This window comes from Tamandua tetradactyla, chromosome 2, assembly GCF_023851605.1.
Source record: "Tamandua tetradactyla isolate mTamTet1 chromosome 2, mTamTet1.pri, whole genome shotgun sequence".
Classification (NCBI taxonomy): domain Eukaryota; kingdom Metazoa; phylum Chordata; class Mammalia; order Pilosa; family Myrmecophagidae; genus Tamandua; species Tamandua tetradactyla.
This window is the reverse complement of record NC_135328.1, coordinates 93594588-93618555: the sequence shown is the minus strand read 5'-3', so window position 1 is coordinate 93618555 and position 23968 is coordinate 93594588. Positions and strand designations below refer to the sequence as shown.

At 40.4% G+C, this 23968-nt stretch overlaps 1 protein-coding gene across 4 annotated transcripts in view; it reads left to right on the top strand.

Moving 5' to 3' along the window:
- SLC1A1 (solute carrier family 1 member 1) overlaps positions 1-23968 on the top strand; it is a 128548-nt gene that overhangs the window by 56995 nt on the left and 47585 nt on the right. For 3 of the 4 annotated variants that reach the window (XM_077148284.1, XM_077148281.1, XM_077148283.1), the window contains one exon: positions 19821-19961. In XM_077148284.1, coding sequence (XP_077004399.1) covers positions 19907-19961 — 55 coding nt within the window. In that variant the 5' untranslated portion in view covers positions 19821-19906. Of the gene's footprint in view, positions 1-2079; positions 2269-19820; positions 19962-23968 lie in introns of those variants that run through there. The other variant, XM_077148282.1, reaches the window with a different exon arrangement.

The following is a 23968-nucleotide window of genomic DNA, read 5'->3' as shown; positions in this document are numbered from 1 at the left end:
TCAATTGTTATTTCATATTCTGACAATTATAATTGGAAACTGAAATTTAAAAGTTCTGTTTATAATAGCTCCAAAAAATGAAAGGCAGTATATATTTCACGAATTGTGTACAAAATCTATATGCTGAGAAACACTGATATAAGAAATTTAAAAATACCTAAATAAATGGAAAGACATGCCTATTCATGGATTGGAAGACTCAACATAGTAAGGATGTCAGTTCTTCCCAAATTGACATATAGATTACTGTAATTCTAATCAAAATCAGAGCAGGACTTTTTGTATACATTTATCAGCCAAGCTGATTCTAAAATTTATATGGAAAGATGAACTAGAATAGCTAAAACAATTTTGAAAAAGAAGATTAAAGTTGGAGGAATCATAATATTCTAAGACAGTAATCAAGATGATGGTATTGGTGAAGGAGTAGACAATGTAGATCAATGAAACAGAAATAGATGATAAATATACACATTTGATTTTTGACACAGATACAAAAGCTATTCAAAGAACAAAGGATAATCTTCTCAACAAACAGTATTAGAACAACTGACCATCCATTTCAGCAGGAGAAAAAAGAACCTCAACCTAAGCATCGCATTTCATACAAAAAGGAACTCAAAATGGATCACAGATCTAAAATTCGTTACTCTTTCAAGAGTAAAATATAAAACTTTTAGAAGAAAAATCTTCATGACCTGGGGTTAAACAGAGACTTCCTAGACTTTACACCAAAAGCACAATTCATAAAAGAAAAAAATTGAGAAATTGGACTTTATCAAAAGTAAAATTTTTGCTCTGTGTGGCAGTTTGAAACTGCTGTGTACCTCAGAAAAGGTCGTGTTCTTTTCATCCATTCCTGTGGGAGCAGACCTTTTGTAGCTGGGACGTTTTGATTAGGTTATTTCAGTTGAGGAGTTACCCCAAGGTGGGTCTTAATATGTTTACTGGAATACTTTAAAAGCGACAAATTTTTTTTTTTTTTTTTTTTTTTTGGGTGCAAGGCATTTATTTTGGAATGGTCTCATGAAGCACAGGGAGGAGTAGGGAAATGGGACAGGGAAGGAAGAACAGAAATACAGGCTGCCTTTACAAGCTGGTCTCTACTATGAGCTCAATCCCACTGGGAACTTATAGGAGGCAGTGAGGATGTGCTGCAAAATCATCCCAGGGAGCGGCCAGGAAGCGGGGGGATTTGTCCACCGACTCCTGTCCCTCATTGGTTGGGGGCAGTCCTGAGGCTTGATGGCATGATGGCATGATGCCATGTACCAAGGCCGCCCTTGGGCAGAGACACAGAAAGTCATCAGAGCACACAAGTGCCTTCTGCAGACCATGTCAGGGTAAGCCTAGGGGATGTGGGCTCAGTATTGTGTCAGGGTCCTAGAATTGCCGTAATAAATCCTCACAACTTGAGTGGCTTTAAACAGAAATCTCCCACAGTTCTGGGGACCAGAAGTCCGAAATCAGGGTGTCCACAGGGCCGCACTCCTGGGAAGGCTCCGGAGAAGAACTCTTCCTTTCTCTTCCCACTTAGTGTGTTTTCTGGCCTTCCTAGGGTACTCGGCTTGTACCTGCATCACTCCGATCTCTGCCCCTGTTTGCGGATGGCTGTCTTTTGCCTGTGTGTCTGTCCGTGTGCTAGGTTGCTAGCTGTAAGGGCACATGGCGAACAAGGCGGCGGCTGCTAGCTTTCTCTTCAGGCTTCTTGTTTCCTGAAGCTGCCCCGGGAGTGTTTTCCTTCTCCATCTCCAAAGGTCTCTGGCTGTGTGGGCTCTCATGCCTTTTGTGGCTCTCAGGTTTTCTCCAAAATGTTTCCTCTTTTAAAGGATTCCAGTAAACCAATCAAAACACATCTGGAAAGGGTGGAGTCACATCTCCCTCTAATCAGAGGTTAATACCCACGGTTGGGTGAGTCACACCTGGTGGAGATAATCGACTCAAGGTTCCAACCTGCAGTACTGAATAGGGATTAAAAAAAAAAGCTGCCTCCACGAAATGGATTAGGATTAAAACATGGCTTTTCTAGGGTACATAATCCTTTCAAACCAGCACAGTTCATCTCTGAAAAGCGACGAATTTAAGAGAAGTTCAAAGAGAAAAGCCCAGAGGAAGCTAAGAGGGGACCCACAGACACTCAGAGAGGAAACCGCTGGAATAGAAGCTGAAAGCAACAATGCCTAGGAGCAAAGGTCCAGCAGACATTCCCATGGCCTTCCCTTGAGACTGAGATGTCCCAGATGCCAGCAGCCTGTCTTCAGAGTCCAGGTATTTCTCTGTTGATACCTTGAGTTGGGCAATTTTGCAGCCTAAGTACTGTAAACTAAAAGTAATAAATCCACATTGTAAGAACCAACACATTTCTGGTGTGTTACATTCTGGCAGCATTAGCATACTGAAAAATTTTATGAAAGCTATTGTTAAGAAAATGAAAAAACAAACTACAAACTGGAAGAAAAGAACTGCAAATCACATATCTAACATATCTGAACTTGAGTCTAGAACATATACAGAACTCTCAAAACTCAACAGTAAAAAAAAAACCCACTTTAAGAAATGAGCAAAAGACTTGAACATACACTTTACCCAGAAGAATATACGTATGTCATATAATCATATGAATAGGTGTTCAGCATCATTAGTCATTGGGGAAGTGCAAAACCATGGTGAGATGCTGCTGCATACCTATCTAAATGGCTAAAATGAAAAAATGCTCACACCACCAAGTGCTGATGAAGATATGGAGTGACCCATACTCTCATACGTGGTTGGTGGGAATGTGAAATGGGGCAGTCATTCTGAAAAACTGGTGGTTTCTTATAAAGTTGAACATATATTTACCATATGACCCAGCAGTCTCACTCCTGGGTTCTAACCCTAGAGAAAGAAGTGCGTGTTTATATAAAAACCTGTACGTGGGGCGGTGCAATGGTGGCTCAGCAGGCAGAATTCTTGCCTGCCATGCCGGAGACCCAGGTTTGATTCCCGGAGCCTGCCCATGCCAAAAAAACAAACAAACCTGCACATGAATGTTTATAACAGTTCTACTCATAATCACCTCAAACAAGAAACAACCCAAATATCCTTCAACAAGTGAATGAGTAAACAAACTACAGTCCAACCATAAAATGCAATCTACTCAGCAAGGAAAAGGAACGGACTGTTGATATACCTAACAACTTGGTTGAATCCCATAGACATTATACCAAGTGAAATGAGTGCTCTTTCTTGTTTGCTAGCTGCCAGAATGCAACATACCAGAGACAGATTGGCTTTTAATAAAAAGGATTTATTTTGTTAGTTCTTCAGAGGAAAGGCAGCTAACTTTCAAGTGAGGTTCTTTCTTGCGTGGGAAGGCACAGGATGGTCTGTGCTGGCCTTCTCTCCAGGCCTCTGGGTTCCAACAACTTTCCCCGGGGTGATTTCTTTATGCATCTCCAAAGACCTGGACTGAACTTCGAGTGCTGAGATGAGGTATGCTGAGCTACTTGGGCTGTGCTACACTGAGCTCTCTCACTTAAGCACCAGCCAGTTAAATCAAACATCATTCATTGCAGCAGGCACGCCTCCTAGCCGACTGCAGATGTAATCAGCAACAGATGAGGTTCACGTACCATTGGCTCATGTCCACAGCAACAGAACTAGGTGCCTTCACCTGGCCAAGTTGACAACTGAATCTACCACATGAGCCAGTCTCGAAAGGTTACATAGCATATAATTCCATTTATATGACATTTTCAAGAAGACAAAACCATAGTGTTGGAGAACAGATTGGTGGTTACCAGACATTAGAGGTAGGGGGTAGGGTGTGTGTGTGACTGTAAACTTATAACATGAGGGAGTTCTTTGGAGGTGATGAAACTGTTCTGTATTTTAATTTTGGTGGTATTTATAAGAATTTTAACATATATGTTAAAATTCATAGAACTGTATACTAAAAAAGTCAGTATTACTATATGTTTACATACTTTAAAAAGCCCACACACCTTCAACGTCAGATTGGTACATGCAATCCAGTGTTTGCAAGACATATTCTGTGTGTAACAGTGAGGGAATTCCCACCCTCTGGTGTGTCCCCATCCCTGCAAATAGCAAAGCCTTCAGCAACCAGTCCTGTCCTAATTCACACCAAGGATATCTGATCTGTTTCATGTACATTTGGGCATGGAAGTTGAAGGAACTTCAACTTCAGGGCCGGCCGGGACCTGCTTAGTTATCTGGTCTGGGAACACCTTTGTCACTCAGATCATGGAGAAGTGGAACCTTGAGCATTCAAGGAGCATTCAAAGGAGCGGAACCTTTAGCATTCCTGAGCTAAATTTTGAAGTGGTTAAAATGGTAAATAGATAGAATGGGAAAGCAGAGAGGACAATGTGCAAAAATTCAGAGATGTGGGCATGGGGCAAGGCAGAACTGAAACAGTGCAGCATTGTGACATGGCTGGGGCTGATTGGAGCTGGGCTGGGACTGGACCAGAACTGGACTCAGGGGCAGGGGCTGTGGTGGGGCTGTGGCTGGATCTGGAACCAGGAGCTCAGGTGGAGCTTGACCAGGAGTGCCATCTTTTTATGAGAAGCCATTGAAAGGGCATTAAGCAAGAAAATGGCTTGGCAAGACTAGCATTTTGGAAAAGCTGCTGTGGATGAATGAGAGGAGACAAGACGGAGCAGGAAGAGCTTTGGGAAGGTGATGAAATAGTCTTGGTGAGAAATGAGGTGGACCTGAACCAACGCAGTTTCAGTGAAGACGAAAGGGAGAGACAGATTTACAGATGTTTAGTCAGTAGCTGAACTTGGTGACTTCGGTGTTGGCCTGGGATGGAATAAGGAGTCAACTAGAATTTCTCCAGAGGCAAAGTGGTGTAGCACTGGACCCAGCCTGCCTGTCTATCCCAGCAGAGTCACTTAATTCATGTGGGCACTTAAGCAGGTTACTTCACCTCAATGTGCCTCAGTTTTTCACCTGAAAATGAAGTTGCTTCATAGACTCGTTGTGAAGATAAGTCAGAATTAATTATATAAAATGCCTAGGCTTGTGCCTAATACCTGGTAAGCCCTCCAAAAACATTTTCAGTGATCACACAATTGTGGAGCTAGAGAACTGTTTTGGTATCTGTTGCTATGTAAAAAAATCACCCCAACACGTAGTGGCTTAAAATAACAACAGTCATCTTATTACGGCTTGTGGTTCTGAGGGTTGACTGGATTCAGCCAGGCAGTTCTCTCTTGGGATATCTTTTGTGGTTGTAGTGAGGTGGTGGCTGGAGCTGGACTCACTAAAGGCTGCTTCACTCACTTTTATGCTGCCTGGACTGGGAAGACTCAAAACAGTTAAGGCTCCTCCAGCATCTCTCTCTCCTTTCTCTCTTTTCCACGTGGTCCCTCCAGTATGGCAGCTTCTCATATATGAATCAAGGCTTCAAAGTGAATGTCCCAAGAGAATCCAGCAGAAGCTGAGCACTCCATTCTAACCTAGCCTGGAACTTCATGCAGCATCACTTCTGCCACGTTCTTTTCCTCAAGTCAATTCCAAAGACCCACCCTGACAGGAGGCGTGTCAAAGCATTTTGGACATTTTTTCTTGAGTTCTTTTATTACTAATATTATTAGAGAAGTTGTCAATTTACAGCACAATCATGCATAAAATAGAGTTCCCCACCCACATTTTCAACATTATTAGTGTAGTACCTTTGTTACAAATGATAAGAGAATATTATTATAATGTGCCATTAGTTATATTCCATAGTTTATATTAAGGTTCACTGTTGGTGTTATACCATGTGCAGTGTATTTTAATACTGCAAAGGAAAGCCAGGAGGCAAAATTGCAGGTCTTCTGGAGGAAAGAAAGATAACTTTTTTTCCCCATGTTGAGGTATATATACAAGTCGAAATTTCTAGAAGGCAATTGACTGTATATTGCATCTTGCAGTTGGAAGACAGAATTAGGCAAGTGATAGAGATGGGAATTGAAGCTATGAGAGCAGATGAGGTCACTCTAGGAGAATGTGCATCCCCAGAAGAGAGTGGAAGACAAAACAACATCGTTGTGGAGGGGCAGCTCAAGAAGCGAGGAGATGGAGAGCTTCCCCAGCCTGGCTGGGTTCCTCCAGACAACCATCTGGCTTTTAGCTCCAGGATTTGCTGTCTAAGAAATCTTTCCTGGGTACCAGCCTCTTCTAGGCAAAAGAAGAGTCATCCTTTCAGCCAGACTTGACTCTTGGTGTTGCAGATCAAGAGTTCTCCCTTACCTCTCCTTGTAGGCTGCGTTGTGTCAGGATCCCCCACCCTTCCCCAGGTCAGTCCATCTTCACAGACTGCCCGGCTGTCCATGGAGGCAGCTTTAGGGTTCACACTGCTTCAGTCCTGTATGTTTTCAGTATGGGTCCAGTAATTAGATCCTCTGCCTTCCTCCCCAATGAGGTGCTTTCCCTGAAGTAAAAGAGTCCTTGAATGTGTTGTTAGGAAAGTTTCTTCCCTCCAGCCACTTCAGAATGTCCTGAATTCAAGTCACATCCCTGTAATCAGCCTTCGGTTTGGGATCTTTTTAGAGAACTGGCCTCAGTGGGGTGAGAGCTGGCCTGCTTCCTCTTTTGTGAGGTGCAGAGGGGCAAAGAAGTGACCTGCCAATTCCATGAAAGAGCCAGGTTCCAAATGAGGTGTGTGACTTCAGAGCTGAGCTCTTGGCACTCTAGGCAAATCTCCAGAAGACACCAGTGTAAATTTAACTCAACAGGCCTGAAGATTTTGACAGTTGAATATAATACACACCAGCTGTGCCTGGCAGCCTGAACTGAAAATGGTGCATTTAGTTTGAGCAAACACTTGAAGCCTAACAGGGCTTACCTCCTTTCCCCTCTGGGAAATAAGATGAATTAGCAAACTGAGTCGTATACCTTCTCACCTAAGCTCTGAAATAACCCCTTTATTTTCTCCTCAAACCTTTTCCTGACCCAAATCATAGATCTGGAATTCTCTAATCTTCTCCTACCTCCCATCTCTCCCATTCCTTTGAAGGTTCCTTTTCCATCTTCAGTCCCTTGTGGCTTCACTTTCCCCTGCACAGCCTCTCGACTGCTCTATCTCCCTGTTCTAATCCATTCTATATGCCTCGGCCAGGTTTATCTCTGATCTTTACCCACCCACATGTTTAATGGCTACTCATTATCTCTACTAATAGCTAATCTTTGTATATGACTTTATAGTTTAACATATGGTTTGTCTTGTTTAATGGCCACAGTGACCTTGGACAGAAGAGACAGAGAAATATGAATTCTTCCTCCCTGGCATTCAAGGCCTTTCATGGTGTGCCTCTATTTGTTCTTCTGGTCTTGGTTTTAAACCACCATGAGGGCACCAAGCAAACTGGTGACCGAGCACACTCTGTCACCCCTTGATGGAAGGAGCCGCACTTTGGAGCCAGGAGACCTGGCTCTCCAGGCTGGCTGTGTGGCCTTTCGGCAAGTTTCCTAAACTCTTGCTTTACTTATTTTTTTTGTAAGCTGCAGACTTGTTTTTTTTTTTTTTTTTTTTTTTTTTTTTTTAAAGGAAAGACAGAGAGAAGGAAGGAAGGATAGAAGGAAGGAAGGAAGGAAGAAAGGGAAACATTTTTAAACATTTTCTTGTTTTATTGTATTCTGTTTCTCCGTTTTTGTTACATGGGCTGGGGCCGGGAATCGAACCGAGGTCCTCCGGCATAGCAGGCAAGCACTTTGCCCGCTGAGCCACCGCGGCCCGCCTGCAGACTTGTTTTGACAAGATGATTAAATGGAATAATGTATTATGAAAGAATGTAGGACACTAGGCACTTGAAAACGTTCATTTCTCCTCCCCCTACTTTACCTTAGGGCGCTCGCTCCACTCTCCTTCCCTGTCAACAGTCCCTGCGTGTTGAATTCCTATTCTCACCTCAAAGGCACATCTCCATTCTCATGGGAATTCCTCCACCCTTGAACTCCCAGAACTTTGGGGTGGCCTTTTTTACGGGCTAGCTGGTTCTCGGGAATATTCTTGTTGGGTGCATGCCCCCTTCTGCCTACTAGACGCTAAGTTCTCGGGGCAGGAGCTGTGCCCTCTCTTGTCTTCACCCCATGGTGCTTGGCTCAAAAATGTCACTCTGACAACATTTGTAGAATTGCCTCAAGATCACAAGCAGCATACCTCAAGATGTACACCATGTATAGAATGTATGTATGTGAAGATTTCTCAATAAAGAAAAGAAAAAGAAAAAGAAATAGGCCAGGATGAAAAAAAAAAAAAAGGGGGAATATGCTGTGTAGACACACATATCATACCAGGTCCAAGGCAGGTCAGGATTTTGGAGTTGGCATCTTCTAGGGTCACGGGGAGCTGAAAACAGAATTACATGTCATAGATTAAAAGTTCTCAGGAAAAAAAAAAAAGATCACAGGGAGGCTTCATGGGGTCATTGTAACCATTTCTTGATTGCTTTGATATATGCTTTCAATTGAACACTGAAGGCTGGCTTCCCCTCCTCTGATTTATCGTGTTCCTATACTGCCTTCAGTAGGAAAAGCAGAATGAAGATGGCAGCCCAGGGAGGAGATTGGCTTGCAGAATTTATTTGGTCTGGTCCCGTGGAGTTTAGCAGCTGTTTTTAAACTTTTTTTTAGCATTTTTTAATTCTGTGATTTCACACACAGTCCCAGGTTCCTAGTTTCTCTTGAAAATTTTTCAGAGGACAGGTTACCCTGGACCCTCACTTCCATTTGACAAGACTTGGCTAGAGCTGAGTAGCTGCTCTCCGGACAAGCACACATCCCGCAGGCCTGCTTCTCACCCAGACCCCTGGGCTGGTGGACGTTTGCCACCTTGCACATGAACTTTGAAAATCGTAGAAATGTATTTAACCCTATATCTTAGATCAGAGTTGTTCCTCTTTTTTATTTTAGGACAGCTGATCAAAGAGCTGTTATTTCACAGAAGGTAGAAATTGTATATGTTTAATTTCTCTGATTAAATATGTCTTTTAAATATTTTTATGTGCTCTACCTGCAATTGCCTTTTATTTGTTGAGAATCTATAGTGATGGAGGCCTCACGTCCTGTTCCAACTCCATGGTCTGTCCAAGCAACCACCAGTCCCGTCCTGTCCATCAGAGAAGAGTGAAGTGTCAGGTCTCTCTGCGTCTGTAGTTGCCTTGCCCCACCGGCCCCTACACTTCCCAAAGGGAGTTGTTTTTTTCTGTGAATTGTGAAAATTTTTCTGTAGGATGCCTGTTTTTCTTGGACCTGAGAAATCACAATAGAAATTAGAAAATGTTTAGAACTGAGCAATGGTGAAAATACTAAACTTAAATAGTCTTAAATGCTTATGTTGGGAGAAGAAAACCCAAGATTGAAAGTTAATGAGCTAAGCAATTGTCAAAGTTAGGAAAACAAGGGTAAACCTAAAGAAAAGGAGAAGGAAAGAAATCATTAGATAAGAGCAGAATTTAATGAAATTAAAATTCATTAAAATAGGGCATGTGACATGCAACACTGAACAGCTCTTAGAATGAATGAGCTAGCTCTACCTGTATTAATATGAATAAACCTCAAGCATATGGTATTGAGAGAGAAAAGTAGGTTGCAAGAGGATATAGCCAGACTGGTACCATGTAAGTCAAAATTTCAAATGCTAAAAATCAGCACTATATATTTTAATGGATCGAAAGGTGTATATTATAAAAACATGGACTAAAAATAGAACTCAAAATAGGAATTAACAATGAAGAGAGAAGGCGGGAATGGGCTTGAGAGGAGATACAGTGGACCCTTCAGCTGTAAGGATTTATTTGGTGGAAAAGAAGGTCTGAAGTTAATTTGTTTAAGTGCTAAAGATTTATTCAGTCTGGATGGTAGATGTGCAAGTCTCTTGTGTTTTTTTCTTTTTCCATGAAATATTCCAAAATAACCCTTTCTCAGAGAACCAATGGTTAAGCTTCTGTATATAAAATAGAATTCTAATAAAATTACTGTTAAGAAATAGAGATATTGCTAGTGTCGCATCAGGCTTTCACGCTACATCTGGGGAGGGATGTAAAGTAGAGGTGGTAGGCAGAATTCTAACATGGCACCCAGATTTCCCCCCACACGCACCCTGATGTGGGGGCCCCAGATGGTCCTCTCCCCTTAGTGTAGACAGACCTGTAAATATGAAGGAATTTCCCTCCATGATTAGGTTACTTTGTATGGCAAAAGTGAAGGGGTTTTGCAGATGTAAAGGGTTCTTAATCACTTAATATATATACATATATATTAATATGTTACTTTATATATGTATATATAAAGTATATATATATATATATTACTTTGACAGTACTGTGTACTTCTTTGTCACAGCACCTGTCTCAGTTGGGATTTATTCACTTTTTACTTTTGTTTATTTTTCCAAACACTCCTCCTCCTTCCCCCTTTCGTTATCCCTCAGTAACCTTTAATGTACTTTCTGTCTCGACAATGTTGCTATTTCTAGTCATCTCTTAAAGTGATATCATACATTATGTGTTATGTGCATTGCTTATTTCACTGAGTGTAATCTTTGCAGCATGTCCCATGGGTTCATTCTTTCTAGTGTGCATATATACCACATTTTGTTCTATCCATCTTTTGTTGATGGACACTTGGACCGTTCCCACCTTCTGGAACATTGGTGTAAAAGGATCTGTTAGAGACTCTGTTTTCACTCTTTTGGGGTATAGACCTAGAAGCTGGATTGCTGGGTCATATGGTAATTCTGTATTTCACATTTTGAGGAACCACAGTTTCGCAGTAGCACCATTTTACATTCCCACCCACAATGCACTACAGTTCCAATTTCTCTGCATCCTTTCCAACACTTGCCCTTTCCCCACATGCACATTTTTTTTTTTTTAAATAAACCATCCTTGTGGTTGCGAAGTAGTGACTAGTAATCGATTTTGAGTTAATCCAAACGGAGATTTACCCTGGGTGGGGCTGACTTATCAGGTGAAACCCCTAAGAGGAAGACTGGGCCTCTGCTCAGAGAGTCTCCTGCTGGCTTTGAAGACATAAGCTGCCTTGTGAGGATCATCTGGCAAGGAGCTGTGGGGCCTTCAGTTGCTGAGGCAGCCCCTGGCTAAGAGCCAACAAGACATGAGGACCTTCACAGGGAACTGAATCCTGCCCACGCTCCTGTGAGCTCCAGAAAGGAATGCATTCTGACTGGCACCTCAATTGCAGCCTAATGAAACCCTAGGGAGAGAAACCAATGAAGCCATGCTGGGACGCCTGTCTTGTGGAAATTGTGGGATGATAAATGTGCATTGTTTTAAGCAGCTACATTTGTGGTCATTTGTTATGGCACAATAGCAGAGTCAAGCAACAGATTGAATATTTGCCCTGTTTTATGAAAACTGTAAACCATGACATGCTATCTAAGCAGACAGTGCTTTTTATTGTATGGTAAATAAATTCGACTGTTAGAGGGCACTACCTTTGCTAGAATAGTTTCCTACTGTGCCTTCTCTTGAAACACTATTTTATTGAGAAGATCATCAAGGCAGGCTCTAATTTTAGATAAAATTCCCACAAAAGATCCATGGAAATTATTTCTAAGCTTATGTAACAAGGACGACACCACCTTCCCAACACCAGTCTCTGTGTGAATGTCGCTCTCATTTAGATATTAGGGTTTTGAGACCATTTTGTTGTATGATGCCCGGAAGCCACAGAGTGGGGCTCACCTCCCTGAAGCGAGTGGATATTCTGGGCATCAGTCATGGTGAAGCAGTGTGTCCTCAGAAAAGAAATGGAGATTTGTACTTGAATTTTAGAACACAGGAAATGAAACCCCTCATAGAGTAAGAACAGGAGTCCATCAGGAAGCCACCAACTAAAAATGGCTGAGTACCAGCATCTCGCTCACCAGCTCATCCTGATGTATCTTACCTTGTGTGTCTATTTCCCCCGTGCTATTCCCTAGCATTTAGTAAAGCTTTCAGTAAAGTCTTATTGAAACCTTCTAATGTGGTCACTGCTGTGCTCAGTGTATGAAGAGAATGGACACATTTCTGCAGTTGGCCATAATGTGGCAATGATGGTGCTAACTGGTGAGAGTTCCTCGAAGGCATCTCAAGAAATAAGACACCAAGTAACAAGTTCCCACCTCCCCTTCCCAGGAGAAGATACTTCCTCCCTAGACTATCTTGGAGGACTGGAGTTTGAATATTAAAACTCTTCAGTTACCACCTTTATACTGGTGATGTCCATATCAACATGCCTTGTCCACACCCCTTTCCTGTGCTCTGTACCCATATATCCATTTGTTCATTAAACTTCTTCTCCTCTGTGTCCCACAGTCTTAGGTCCAGTCCATCCAAAATGGAACCCATCATCTTTCTCCAGAATTGCCCAAGTTCCCTATTGTGGAAAAAAGGAACCACCACCTACCCAGCTGCCCAGGCTAGAAAACTAGCAAGCATCCCAGATCCTCCCTCTTTTCCTCACTTATTATTGCCTGCCCATCTGTCCCCTTCTGCCCCCAACTAATTAATCGCCAAGTACTATCACGTCTACCTCTTAAGTACATGTTTGGTCTTTCATCTGTTCCTTTTATCACTTCTTCCTTTGGATCACATCAGCAACTTCCTAATTGGTCTCCCTGCTTTCAGGATTCACACAGGGCTTTCTAATCCAGAACTCCACCGTTTCCTGTGTAAACCCTTTCTACCGACCATCTTCAAGATCAGGTCACTCCTTAGCTTGGTGTATGAGGTCCTTCACGATCTTCTCAGCTTCTGCAGTGTCTTGTTCCCCCACCTAATCGCTGACCAAATTGTGCCAAGATTTCTGAACTCTGATACTGTTCTGTCTTCTGGAAATGTCTTACCTTTTAATGAAAATTTTTGGTCTAACTTGCTCCCCTGACAGACCCTCTCTACCCTCATGAGAAGACCTTATTTACCTCCATCCTTGCACTTTTACCGTTATGTGAAAATAGTTAATTTGTCTGTCTGTTGCCAGTGGTGACTCTTTGAGGGTAGAGACTGGAAATTGAGTCATCTTTGGATTCATATGGTATGCTGCAGTGTCTGTTTGTGTGTGTGTTCGGTAAAAGTTTGCTGGGTGAATGTAGTAATGAGTGAAGTAATAAAACAGTATGTATAAGTGAGCAAATGACTGTACAGATGAATAGATGGATAAGTGAGGGTTAAATTAGATAACTGGTAGTCTCAGCCACCAGTCAAAATCCAGCTCACTTTCAAAGCTTATATTTACTTGGCTACTTCACTACAGTAGAGTCAATATTGTGGTGAGTCAAGGTGACTCATGTTGTACAGTTAAAAGATCTGTGGGCCTAGCCTCTTTCAGAGTTTAAGACTTTGGTCACAAGCAGATAATTTAGTTGAGTTGGACATAAAATAAATATTGTGCTTGTAGTTTCTTATTTATGTAGACACAATGGGCTGAGATTTGATATCTTTCTGAAAATGGACCATCAATAATGGCAAATGAGTGACCTGGCTCCTTCCCTAATTTTGCTATCATTTTTGTCTGGATTGACAGGAAAAAAAAGGAGAGAAAGTAGAGATCTTTGCAGGGATTGGACTGGGAGTAGGAGACAGCGTATTCAGAGAAGAGGACCAAATTCTTCCCTCCCAAATCCCATAGTGTAGCAAACTCTGATAGTGGAAAATGGATTATTGTGGATAATCAAAAGTCTATATGATTGAATTGTCAAAATATCACATATAGACCTCTGATTTTTCAAAGCATTGAAATCCCAACTTGGACCCAGTGTGGTAATAATACCAATAAAGTATAATCTTTGATTCAGGAGCTGCTTCAAAATCCAGTACTGCTGGGGAGAGAAGCAGCTCCTCTTTATTGGGCAACAGAGATGCTGTTTTAGTATGGAGAGAAATGGTTTTCCCTGTGGGCCTGACTCTCTACTGCAGCTCCTCACCAAAATCCACTTTCTTCCTGAATCAGGCTGAATTTTTATTGCAAGTGCTGAACAAAAAAAGGGTGGATGAATCAATGTAAATAGTCACCACTATGGACAAAACAGCACAAACCATGTGCCTGTTGATAGTGGACGGATTCATCTGTAAAGGAAAACATTTGTTATTATTGCAATAGTAACATTTCCCCCCCTTTTTATAGTCTTCCTTTCAACTCTTCTGCACTTAATATGGTGCTTGGTATGTGGGTAGGCATTAATAAATGTTATTTTCTTAATGTTCTTTCTTGAATTTGGATAGTAGATAATGTACTTTCTTTCCTCACACATGAAAATGTATAATAACTTGAGCCTTTGCATCATATTTTGCCCTTGTCTCCTCTGGTTGTTAGGAATAGTCAGCAACATTCAGCACAGTTGCCATGGATTGAAATATTTAACAGCCCAAGAGTCATGTCCATTCCAAGTGGTATTATTCAGCATTTTAAAAAGATGATGATATTTAACATGGGGGAAATGCTTATGATGAAAACCCCAAACTACAAAAACAAAAACCGTGATTATATAACCACTGAAATTATTTGCAAATATATGAGAGAGAATCCATACGTAGCACAGCCCAATAAATTGTTGACCTTTCTATTATGGTTAACTGCAGTAGTATGTGTACTAATGAAAATCATTCCACTTTGCACATATTTGAGTTGGTGAAATTGTGGTTAAATTTTTGCACTATTTTTATTTCCAGAGAGCTATCATAATATTGCTTGCATAGTGTTTTAGTTGGTCAGAGCTGTTATCACGAATGACCACACAGTGGGTTGGCTTAAAAAAACAGGAATTTATTGGCTCATAGTTTTGAGGCTAGAAGAAGTTCAAAATCAAAGTACGCTTTCTCCCGTGAGTCCACAGTGTTTGGTGCTGGCTGCTGGTGATCCTTGGGACTGCTTTCCTTATATATCTTCCTCCATCCCATGGTCTTGTCCTCTCCTTTCAAGTTTCTGTGATTTCCTGTTTTTCTTTATAAGGCCTCCAGTAATCTAAATTAAGATGCACCCTGACTCCGCTGGACTGCACCTTAACTAAAATTAATATCATTGATCTTGTTTACAATGGGTTCACGCTTAGAAAAGCGGACTAAGATTAAGAACACCTCTACATTTGGGTACATGAATAAATCTACCACATACAGTAAATACATGTGGGGTACAGGGGCAGGGAATTGAACCTGGGTCTCCCACATGGCAGGTGAGCATTCTACCATTGAACCACCCATGTATCCCAGTAAATACATTTTTAAGGATTTAAAAATTAAAAAGGAAAACTTTATAAATTCAGAGACGTTTTTTGAGCCAAAGTTCACATGAAAAGTTTGCATTGGTGAAGCTACTCGGCTCTTCAGGAAGGTAGAAAAAGGTACAGATATATTACAATGTAAGAATGGGATAGACTACCCTCCCCATTGGTGTAGTGTTAGCATGTAAGCATTTATTAATAATTGTTCATTCTACTCTTTTTATTTTCTGGTCATCAGCATTCATCTTAGATTAGTTCCCAAAAAGCAGAAAGATACATTGTTGATTTGCTTAATATAGTGCCAGCCAAGCATGATGGCATGGCTAGATAACTATTTCAGTGATAATTAAAAATACTTTTCCTTTATGAATAATTATTATTTAATCAAGCCAAAATTAGTCTCTATACCAGAGAACTATTCTGGGGTTTTGATTAAAAACCGCAGAAGATTTGAATCTCTTTTCTGCAAATAGACCAAAACAGAAACAATGCTGTTTTCATAAATCTGCATCAACTCCAATTCAACTACTTTTCCTGCATTAATTTTTTGTTTGTTTGTTTTGTTTTGTTTTTACATGGGCAAGCACCAGGAATCGAACCTGGGTCTCTGGCATGGCAGGTGAGAACTCTGCCACTGAGCAGTGTACTGTTGCCTGACCCCTGCATTGGTTTTATCACCGTAAAAAATTATGTGCGTAAGAACAAGGATGATAGAACCTGGAAAAATGGGGAGAGAGAGTAGGTTGGTGTAATTATATATGACTTTTTTCCCTCTATTTTGATTTCCAGAATTGTTTCCTGAACAATATTTTAAAATAAATTTAGATTTTTTTAAGTTACCCCCAGAAACTCCAAGGCAGGGCTTTTGGAGTGCAGTTGTTTTCTTGAGACAACATAAACATGAAGAGATGACACTCTGTGTATCTTCTCTTTTAAACGTGACGCCTTGACCTTGGAGAGGAAATCCCTGACTACATCTTAATTGCTTTCCACAGAGGTCTCTCCCTTCCGTGTTTGACCAACGTACGTAACACTTAGCATAAAAGTTGAAGAAAGCATGATCTGCTTTCTTGGGGCTAATGAGATTGTATGATTCCATATTAAAGTTTAAGAACCAAGGCTCAGAGGTGATCACAGCATCTTGGGCATTAGAAGGGACCTTTGAAGATACCTAATCCAACCCTTTCCCTGTATCTCCTGTCTCACCACTTACTAATGAGGAGCGGCTCGGGTCACACAACTTGGTCAGAGCTCAAGCCTGCTTGTCCAATATAACTGCTTCTGACGCTACCCTGTGTGGGATCTTCTTGCCCCAGAATGGTGTCCTGGTCAGCGCTGGAGCTGCAGAAGTGCAGGTCGCTACATTCCTTTTGGGGATTCCTTCATAGGCCTTGCTGAAGGCTCGTGGAGCTGTGACCCTTGGGAAGGTTCTTGGTCTTGGTTTTGGGGGACCTGTCCACATACCTTGATCCAGGCCAAGTTTCTGACTCCAGAAATGGGTAGGGAAGAACTGTGCCCTGTGAGATCCTGACCTTATCTTGGAACCTGGTTTCTTAACCTGCCTTTAATTTTTCCAAGTTTGTTTGAGACCAAGAAACAGCACACCCAGTTTACAAGGTATAACTCCTGGCTGAGGTCAAGCACCAGCCAGTTCTTATACTTGAGGGTCCTGGGGTGACAATTTCTAAAAAACATATTTTTATTGACAAATCTTCCCACACAGACAGTCCATACATGGTGTACATTCAGTGGCTCACAATATCATCACATACTTGTGTAATCATCACCATGATCATTTTTAGAACATTTACATCACTCCAGAAAAAGGAATAAAAAAAAAAAGAGAGAGAGAGAGAAAACTCATGCATACTATACCCCTTACCCCTCTCTCTCATTGACCACTAGTATTTCAATCTACCTAAGTTATTTTACCCTTTTTCCTGGGGTGACATCTTTACTCTCCCACCTGCTTTTCCAGGACTTGGTTGCCATTTCTATTCTTATTTTCAATAAGAAAGGAAATAGTCATGCACAATGTGTGAGACTCAACTTCAAGAACAAGCTTGATAGAAAATTTTAGTTGCTCTTCATGGTGCATGCCACCTCTGATTGCTTTCGAAGTACTCCTTGTGGTAACACTTTAATCTGTTCCATAAAAACCCATACCTGGTTAAGGGCTGAAAAATAGCAAATGTGTTTCTTCCTAATCAGCCTGCATTCATGTGAGTGGCGATGATTAAACGCCCAGTTCATCTTTAGTAATATAAACCCTAAGATCAGAGCACATGGGGTTCTGTTGCTATTCAACAGAGTGCTTTTATACCAGGTCTTTTGGCACAGAGACAAGTCCTATATTTTTACATACATAGCTTTCTTTGACAAAAATGTTTTTGAACCAACCTGAATAGTTTGAGGGCAAATGTTCATTTGCTGTTTAAGGTAGTGAGTCTTACATGCTGTCCTTTTGGCGTCATACAGATATATTCCCTATAGAACAGCTTAATATGGGCAATTTTTAAAGTAGGAAGTGATGCAATATGCTTTTTTTTTTAATTTTCAAAGTAAATTTTATTCTCATTTTACAGATGAGGAAACAGGCTGAGAGATTGCCTTATCCAAAGTTACAAAGACAATAAAGGATAGCTTCTAAAATCATATACAAGAGTCTGATTCCAAAGCCATTGCCTTTCCCGCAAAATCAACTTAACAATGAACTTTTATAGCATTTTTCATTGCCAGAGTGTCTTCCGAGCACTTTAGTTACACTAACTCATTGCATCATTATAATTAATTTTTTTATTGGGAAATATATTATACATACAAAAAAGCAATAAATTTCAAAGTACATTGTAGCAGGTAGTTCTTGAACAGATTTCAGAGTTTGTTGGGTTACAGTTCCACAATTTTAGCTTTTTTCTTCTAACTGCTCCAAGGCTCTGGAAACTAAAAGAAATATTAATATAATGATTCAGTGGTCACAATTCCTCCTTTTCCTTTGATTATTCTTCCAATCTTTAGGGTTATTTGGACTGTGCCCATTCTAACTTTTTCATATTAGAAAGGGTTGTCGATAATATGAAATGGGGGAGTGAAACAAGTTGATATTCTTGGGGAGGCTGGGCCCTCTGGGTTTTGGGACTTATCTGGCATAGGAACCCATCTGGAGGTTGTAAGTTTCTGGAAGCAGCATGCTTTTTAAATTCATTTAAAAATATGAACCTAAGAAAATTGATTATAGAATTTCATGGGGTTTTTTTTGTCCTTAGCTATAATTTGGAGAATATATACATTTATGTGTACGTATCTGTTTATATGCTACCTTGTTCCAAAAATAAGACAAAATAAGGTCAAGGCAAAGGTAGAATAAAATTAGGGAAATAAAATTGAACTAATGATAAGGTTACTACATAAAATCTTGTGAGATTTGACATAGGGAGGTTATGTTGAAATTAAAATGAAAAGTGCAGCATTGATCATAACTGCTCTAGAATTTTTAACTGTGTCCAAACAACTCTGAATTTTCACAAAGTTAGTTATTTGAGTCTGAGTTAGCATGTCTGGTGATGCTCCCCTTGACTTTCCTTGCCCTTTGTTCATTTTACTTCCAATACACATGTTATCCATCAGATATCAATGAAGGAAAAAAGATATGAAAGTCATCCCAGCTCTTTTTGCTTTTTTTAAAAAAGAAGGTGTGTGGGTGGGAAGCAGGAAGGATAGTTAGATGTTATGAGAACCACTTGGAAGAGGATTAAAGATGATTTTTAGTTATCAAAGCCATCATTACCATAGATGAAAGGGAATTGGCCTTAAATGGTATTCTCCATACAACTGAAGAATTTCATATAAGCATCTTGTAAAGGCAGGCCTTTGGAGAATGCATAGCAATTATTGATGCCGAACATTTCCCTGCACACACACAATTGTAATCTTCAGTGTGCAAAGTATGAAGATCAGAAACTTTGTAAAAAGCTTCTTGACCAGACAAACTTGAACACGTCATTATCTAGAAATATCTGAAAAGAAGTCAAGAACATAATTGCTCAACAATTGCTCAACATTGGCATATATCGAACCAATGGACTATTATGTTGCTATTAAAATGACAAAAGTTACATTGACAGGGAGGAGTACTTTTTTGAAGCAAAAAATACAAACGATGTGTAAACTATAAAATATGTAAAATATCTGTACATGTAGACTATTCAAAGAATAAAGGTGGTATGTAAAAACAAAATTTTTGTATCAGGTTGGGTATGGTGATGATTTTGTTTTTCTTTCTCACAGTTTCTTTGATGTTTTGCTTTCTAGCAAATAGGGAGGGAAGAAAAAATGAAAGGAAATGCTTTGCGTGCAGAATATGTTTTACACATTTGCCAAGTGATGTAAAGTACTAAAGTTGATGTGCAACTTCTTTCTACTCATCATCTTTTAAAATGTGGTTTTAATTCTAAAATTTACAAATTCTTGGGAGATAATAAAAAATGGTTAGTTTTGCCATTAAAAATTGTCCTTGTTTTTTGTATTTTTCCATATAAATGTATACAGGAGAACTCAACAATGTTCCTCTTTTCTTTTTTCCAATCCTTGTTTTTCTTAGGAATTTTGGTAGGAGTCTTGGTTCGAGAATACAGCAAGCTTTCTAGTCTGGAGAAATTCTACTTTGCTTTTCCTGGAGAGATTCTCATGAGGATGCTGAAACTCATCATTTTGCCATTAATTATATCCAGCATGATTACAGGTACCTGAGAAAATTGATGTTCTCTCTGTTTATTTTAAGAGCCTTCACTGAAATTGTTTTTTTCTAATTTTGGCAAAAATGAGACGCATTACTTTTTTTCCTTCTCCCTCCCTCTCCCTCTGTCCGTCTCACTCTGTCTCCTTCTCAACACATATGCACGACACTCAAATGTGCACACAACGTACTGCTCACCTGGAAAGTGTGTATTTGCTTAGGTGGAAGCATTTCATTATTCACAAAGTGGCACTGTTATGTCTGCAGCCCTGTCCGTCACAGCCCAAGTCTTCATTTGTCCAGCCATATGATATCTTGTGAAGAAGATGCCATTCTCGACATATTATGAATAAAATTCTATCCAGGGAAAAAACAGGCGTACTTGATCACTGAAATGTCAGCCTGTGTCCACAGGTGAAATGGGGATGGTGGTTTTGATTATGTTTTCAGTAGGTCCCTCTTGTTTCCCAACCATGGTGGTTCTGCCCCCAAAGCTCTCAGTAGCCGCCTTCAGGACCCCTCTGTCTCCAATCCCTACCCGTTTCTACTCCGCACGACTCAGGCCTTACTATACCTATCCTGGAAGTTCACCATTGGGACCAGAAACCATGTGCTATGGGAAGGTTTAACTATGGGCTTGAACCATATTTTAAAAACTCAGTATTTTGAAATCTGAACTTGTGACATAGTTGAAATTTGGAAATGACTGTTCCCTTATTGGTCTCTACGTTGCAGGGTTCCTTTAAAGAGCAGACGCTCTTGTCATGGTTAGGGACAGGTGTCAACTTGGCCAAGTTGTGGTACCTGTTCATCTGATTGGGCAAGCGCTGGCCTGTCTGTTGCAATGAGGACATTTCATAGGATTAGGTCATGATCACGTCAGCTACATCCACAGCTGATTCCATTTGTAATCAGTCAAAGGGGAGTGTCTTCTGCAATTAGTGATGCTAAATCCAATCATGGGAAGCCTTTTAAGGAGGACTCAGAGGAGACAGGTTCCATTCCTGCTTTGGCTGGTGAGCCTCTCCTGTGGAGTTCGTCCAGGCCATCCATTGGAGTCATCGGCTTCGCAGCCTGCCCTGTGGATTTTGGACTCTGCACTCCTACGGTCACGTGAGACACTTTCATAAATTTTATATTTGCAAGTGTTCCCTGTTGGTTCTGTTTCTCTAGAGAACCCTAACTAATACACATAGATAGAGATTAATATAGTTTATGGAAATGTCATTTGTCTGGGCATGGTAGGCATCACAAAGGTCCCTGCATGCTGTGATTCCTTGTATGTGTCTTAAATCTGGAAATAGTAACATGTGGCGTGACAGTCATTAGCGTTGTCAGCTAGAAAATCAAGGTTTATGTAACCGTGCAATTAGGATTCTTGAAACACCTCCTTCTGGAATGTTTTTCATCACTGATGCTGAAAAGATCTGGGTCTGATCTATGTAGACAGCGACCGTTGGCTGGAGTGAAGGGAAAGGGGTGTTGGGATCTGCTGCGTTCAGTAGCTGCATTCCTTGAAGAGATGTAGCATTTGGCCGTTGAAATTCCCTAGTGCCAAACTCCAGTGGACTAGAATGCTTTAGGGAGCCTTTTTTTTAAAAAAAATGTTTTTACGGACAAATCTTTGCACACGATCAGTCCAAACCTGGTGTACAGTCACAGTATCATCACATAGTTGTGTATTCATCACCGTGATCATTTTTAGAACATGAGCATCACTCCAGAAAAAGAAATAAAAAGAAAACAGAAAAAACTCATTTATTTATTTTTTATCCTTGCTTTTTTACTCATCTGTCCATACCCTGGATAATAGGAGCATCAGACACAAGGTGTTCACAATCACACGGTCATTGTATAAAGCTATCGTTATACAATCATCTTCAAGAATCAAGGCTACTGGAACACAGCTCATATTGTTTCAGGTACTTTCCTCCACCCACTCCAATACACTGTAAACTAAAGATATCTATATAATGCCTAAGAATAACCTCCAGGATAACCTCCTGACTCTGTTTGAGATCTTTCAGCCAGTGAAATTTCATTTTGTCCAATTTCTCTCTTCCCTTTAGGGAGCCTTTTTGTAAATGGTCATGATGTTCTTGGCTTATTAGGAATCTGAAGAGAATGTTTACTTTTTTTTTTAGGTGGGGGTGTGTGCATGATCCGGGAATTGAACCCAGTTTTCTCCTGCATGGAATGCGAGCATTCTACCACTGAACAACCCATGCACCCACGACTTATTTTTATTTATGTATTTAATTATGTTTTGAAATACCTGGCTTATTTTAGGCTAGCAACCTGAGGGTCAAATCAGTAGCGCATTTGTTATTTTAAATTACTGCGGTGATTGAAAACCTGGAAGATTTCATTGAAAAATTCATATTTCTAGTTTCTTCTGAAAAATATTAACACCTAAAAACACTGGGCCCACATTCCCACATGGGGCTGAGAGACGCTACTCCCTTTAGTTGGAGCAAATGCACTGAGAATGCCACAGTCCCCACTATTCCCTATTGCCTAATACCTTCCCACTTCCCTCATTTATATTACCTGTCTAGCCCCTGTAGCCATGCCATTATAACCCCTTAGAATTTTCTCCATATCAGAGATTCTTTTTTTTTTTTTTTTTTTTTTTTTTTTTTTTTTAAAGGAAAGACAGAGAGAAGGAAGGAAGGAAGGAAGAAAGGGAAACATCTTTAAACATTATCTTGTTTTATTGTATTCTGTTTCTCCGTTTTTGTTACATGGGCTGGGGCCGGGAATCGAACCGAGGTCCTCCGGCATAGCAGGCAAGCACTTTGCCCGCTGAGCCACCGCGGCCCGCCCATATCAGAGATTCTTAATCTTTTCTTAGGCACCCCTTAAAACATGATGAAAGCTTTGGTATCTCTTCTAAGAAAAGTGTTCACAATTGTACATATATACAGTATTGCATGGGGTTCATAACCACCCCCCCCATCCCCATGAGTGATACTATTCTTACATCTGTGGAGGAGAATATAAAAGGTTGATCCAAATTAGGCAGCAAATCCTAAAATCATGTAGTAAGTCAAAAATTTTTGAAAAGGTAAAAATATATGTTTGAACAAACCAGTGCTATATTATAACATTGGAAGTTTGAAAATACATGCAGCTCTTGGCAGTTTGGAACTGGTGAGATTTTTGCAGTCTGGATGTTTTGTGTGTTAGCTCAGCCTTGCAAATAATCTAGGAAAATAATTTACAACCCTCAGCATTCTGCTCATACAGCTCAGCTGCTCCCCTAAGCTATAGCCCAGGTCTAGTCATTTCTATGTTTTCCCCTCACCAAACCCCCAGCAGTTAAGGAAAGAGAGAGCAGAGCTACTCCCCATTCTTTTGACATGAAGCAATGAAAGTGGCCAAACATTTGAGAGATGTGTCTGAAATAGGATGGTGACAATGACACCATATTAATGTATCAGATTGAAAGGAAAAAGTAGCAATACCAGTGATGGCAGTTTTGTGGGAAATGGGCATATTCATCCATTTTTGGTTACTGTATACATTGAAACAGATTCTCTGGAGGGCAGTTTGGCTCATGTTCATTTATCCTAAGAATTCCACTTCTGAGAATTTATCAAAGAGAAATAATCAGATCTGATTTTACAAATCCAGGTACAGGGCAGGCCACAGTGGCTCAGCAGGCAGAATTCTCGCCTGCCATGCTGGAGACCTGGGTTTGATTCCTGCAGCCTTCCCATGTAAAAAAAAAAAAATTCAGGTACAAAGATATTCCTCATAGCATTTTTCATAATGGTGATAAATCATAAGCAATCTAAATGTATGGTATATCCATAAGCTAGGATTCTGTGCAATTATCAAAAACTTTATTCTGGAAGCATATTTAACAGCATGTAGACATATTCCTAATTCAGTATAAAGTGAAAGGATAAAACAAAAAGATGTTGTATATAATCCCAATTTTATTAAAATTTATATACTGTTCTATTTGCTAGCTGCCGAAATATGATGTACCAGAAACAGAATGGCTT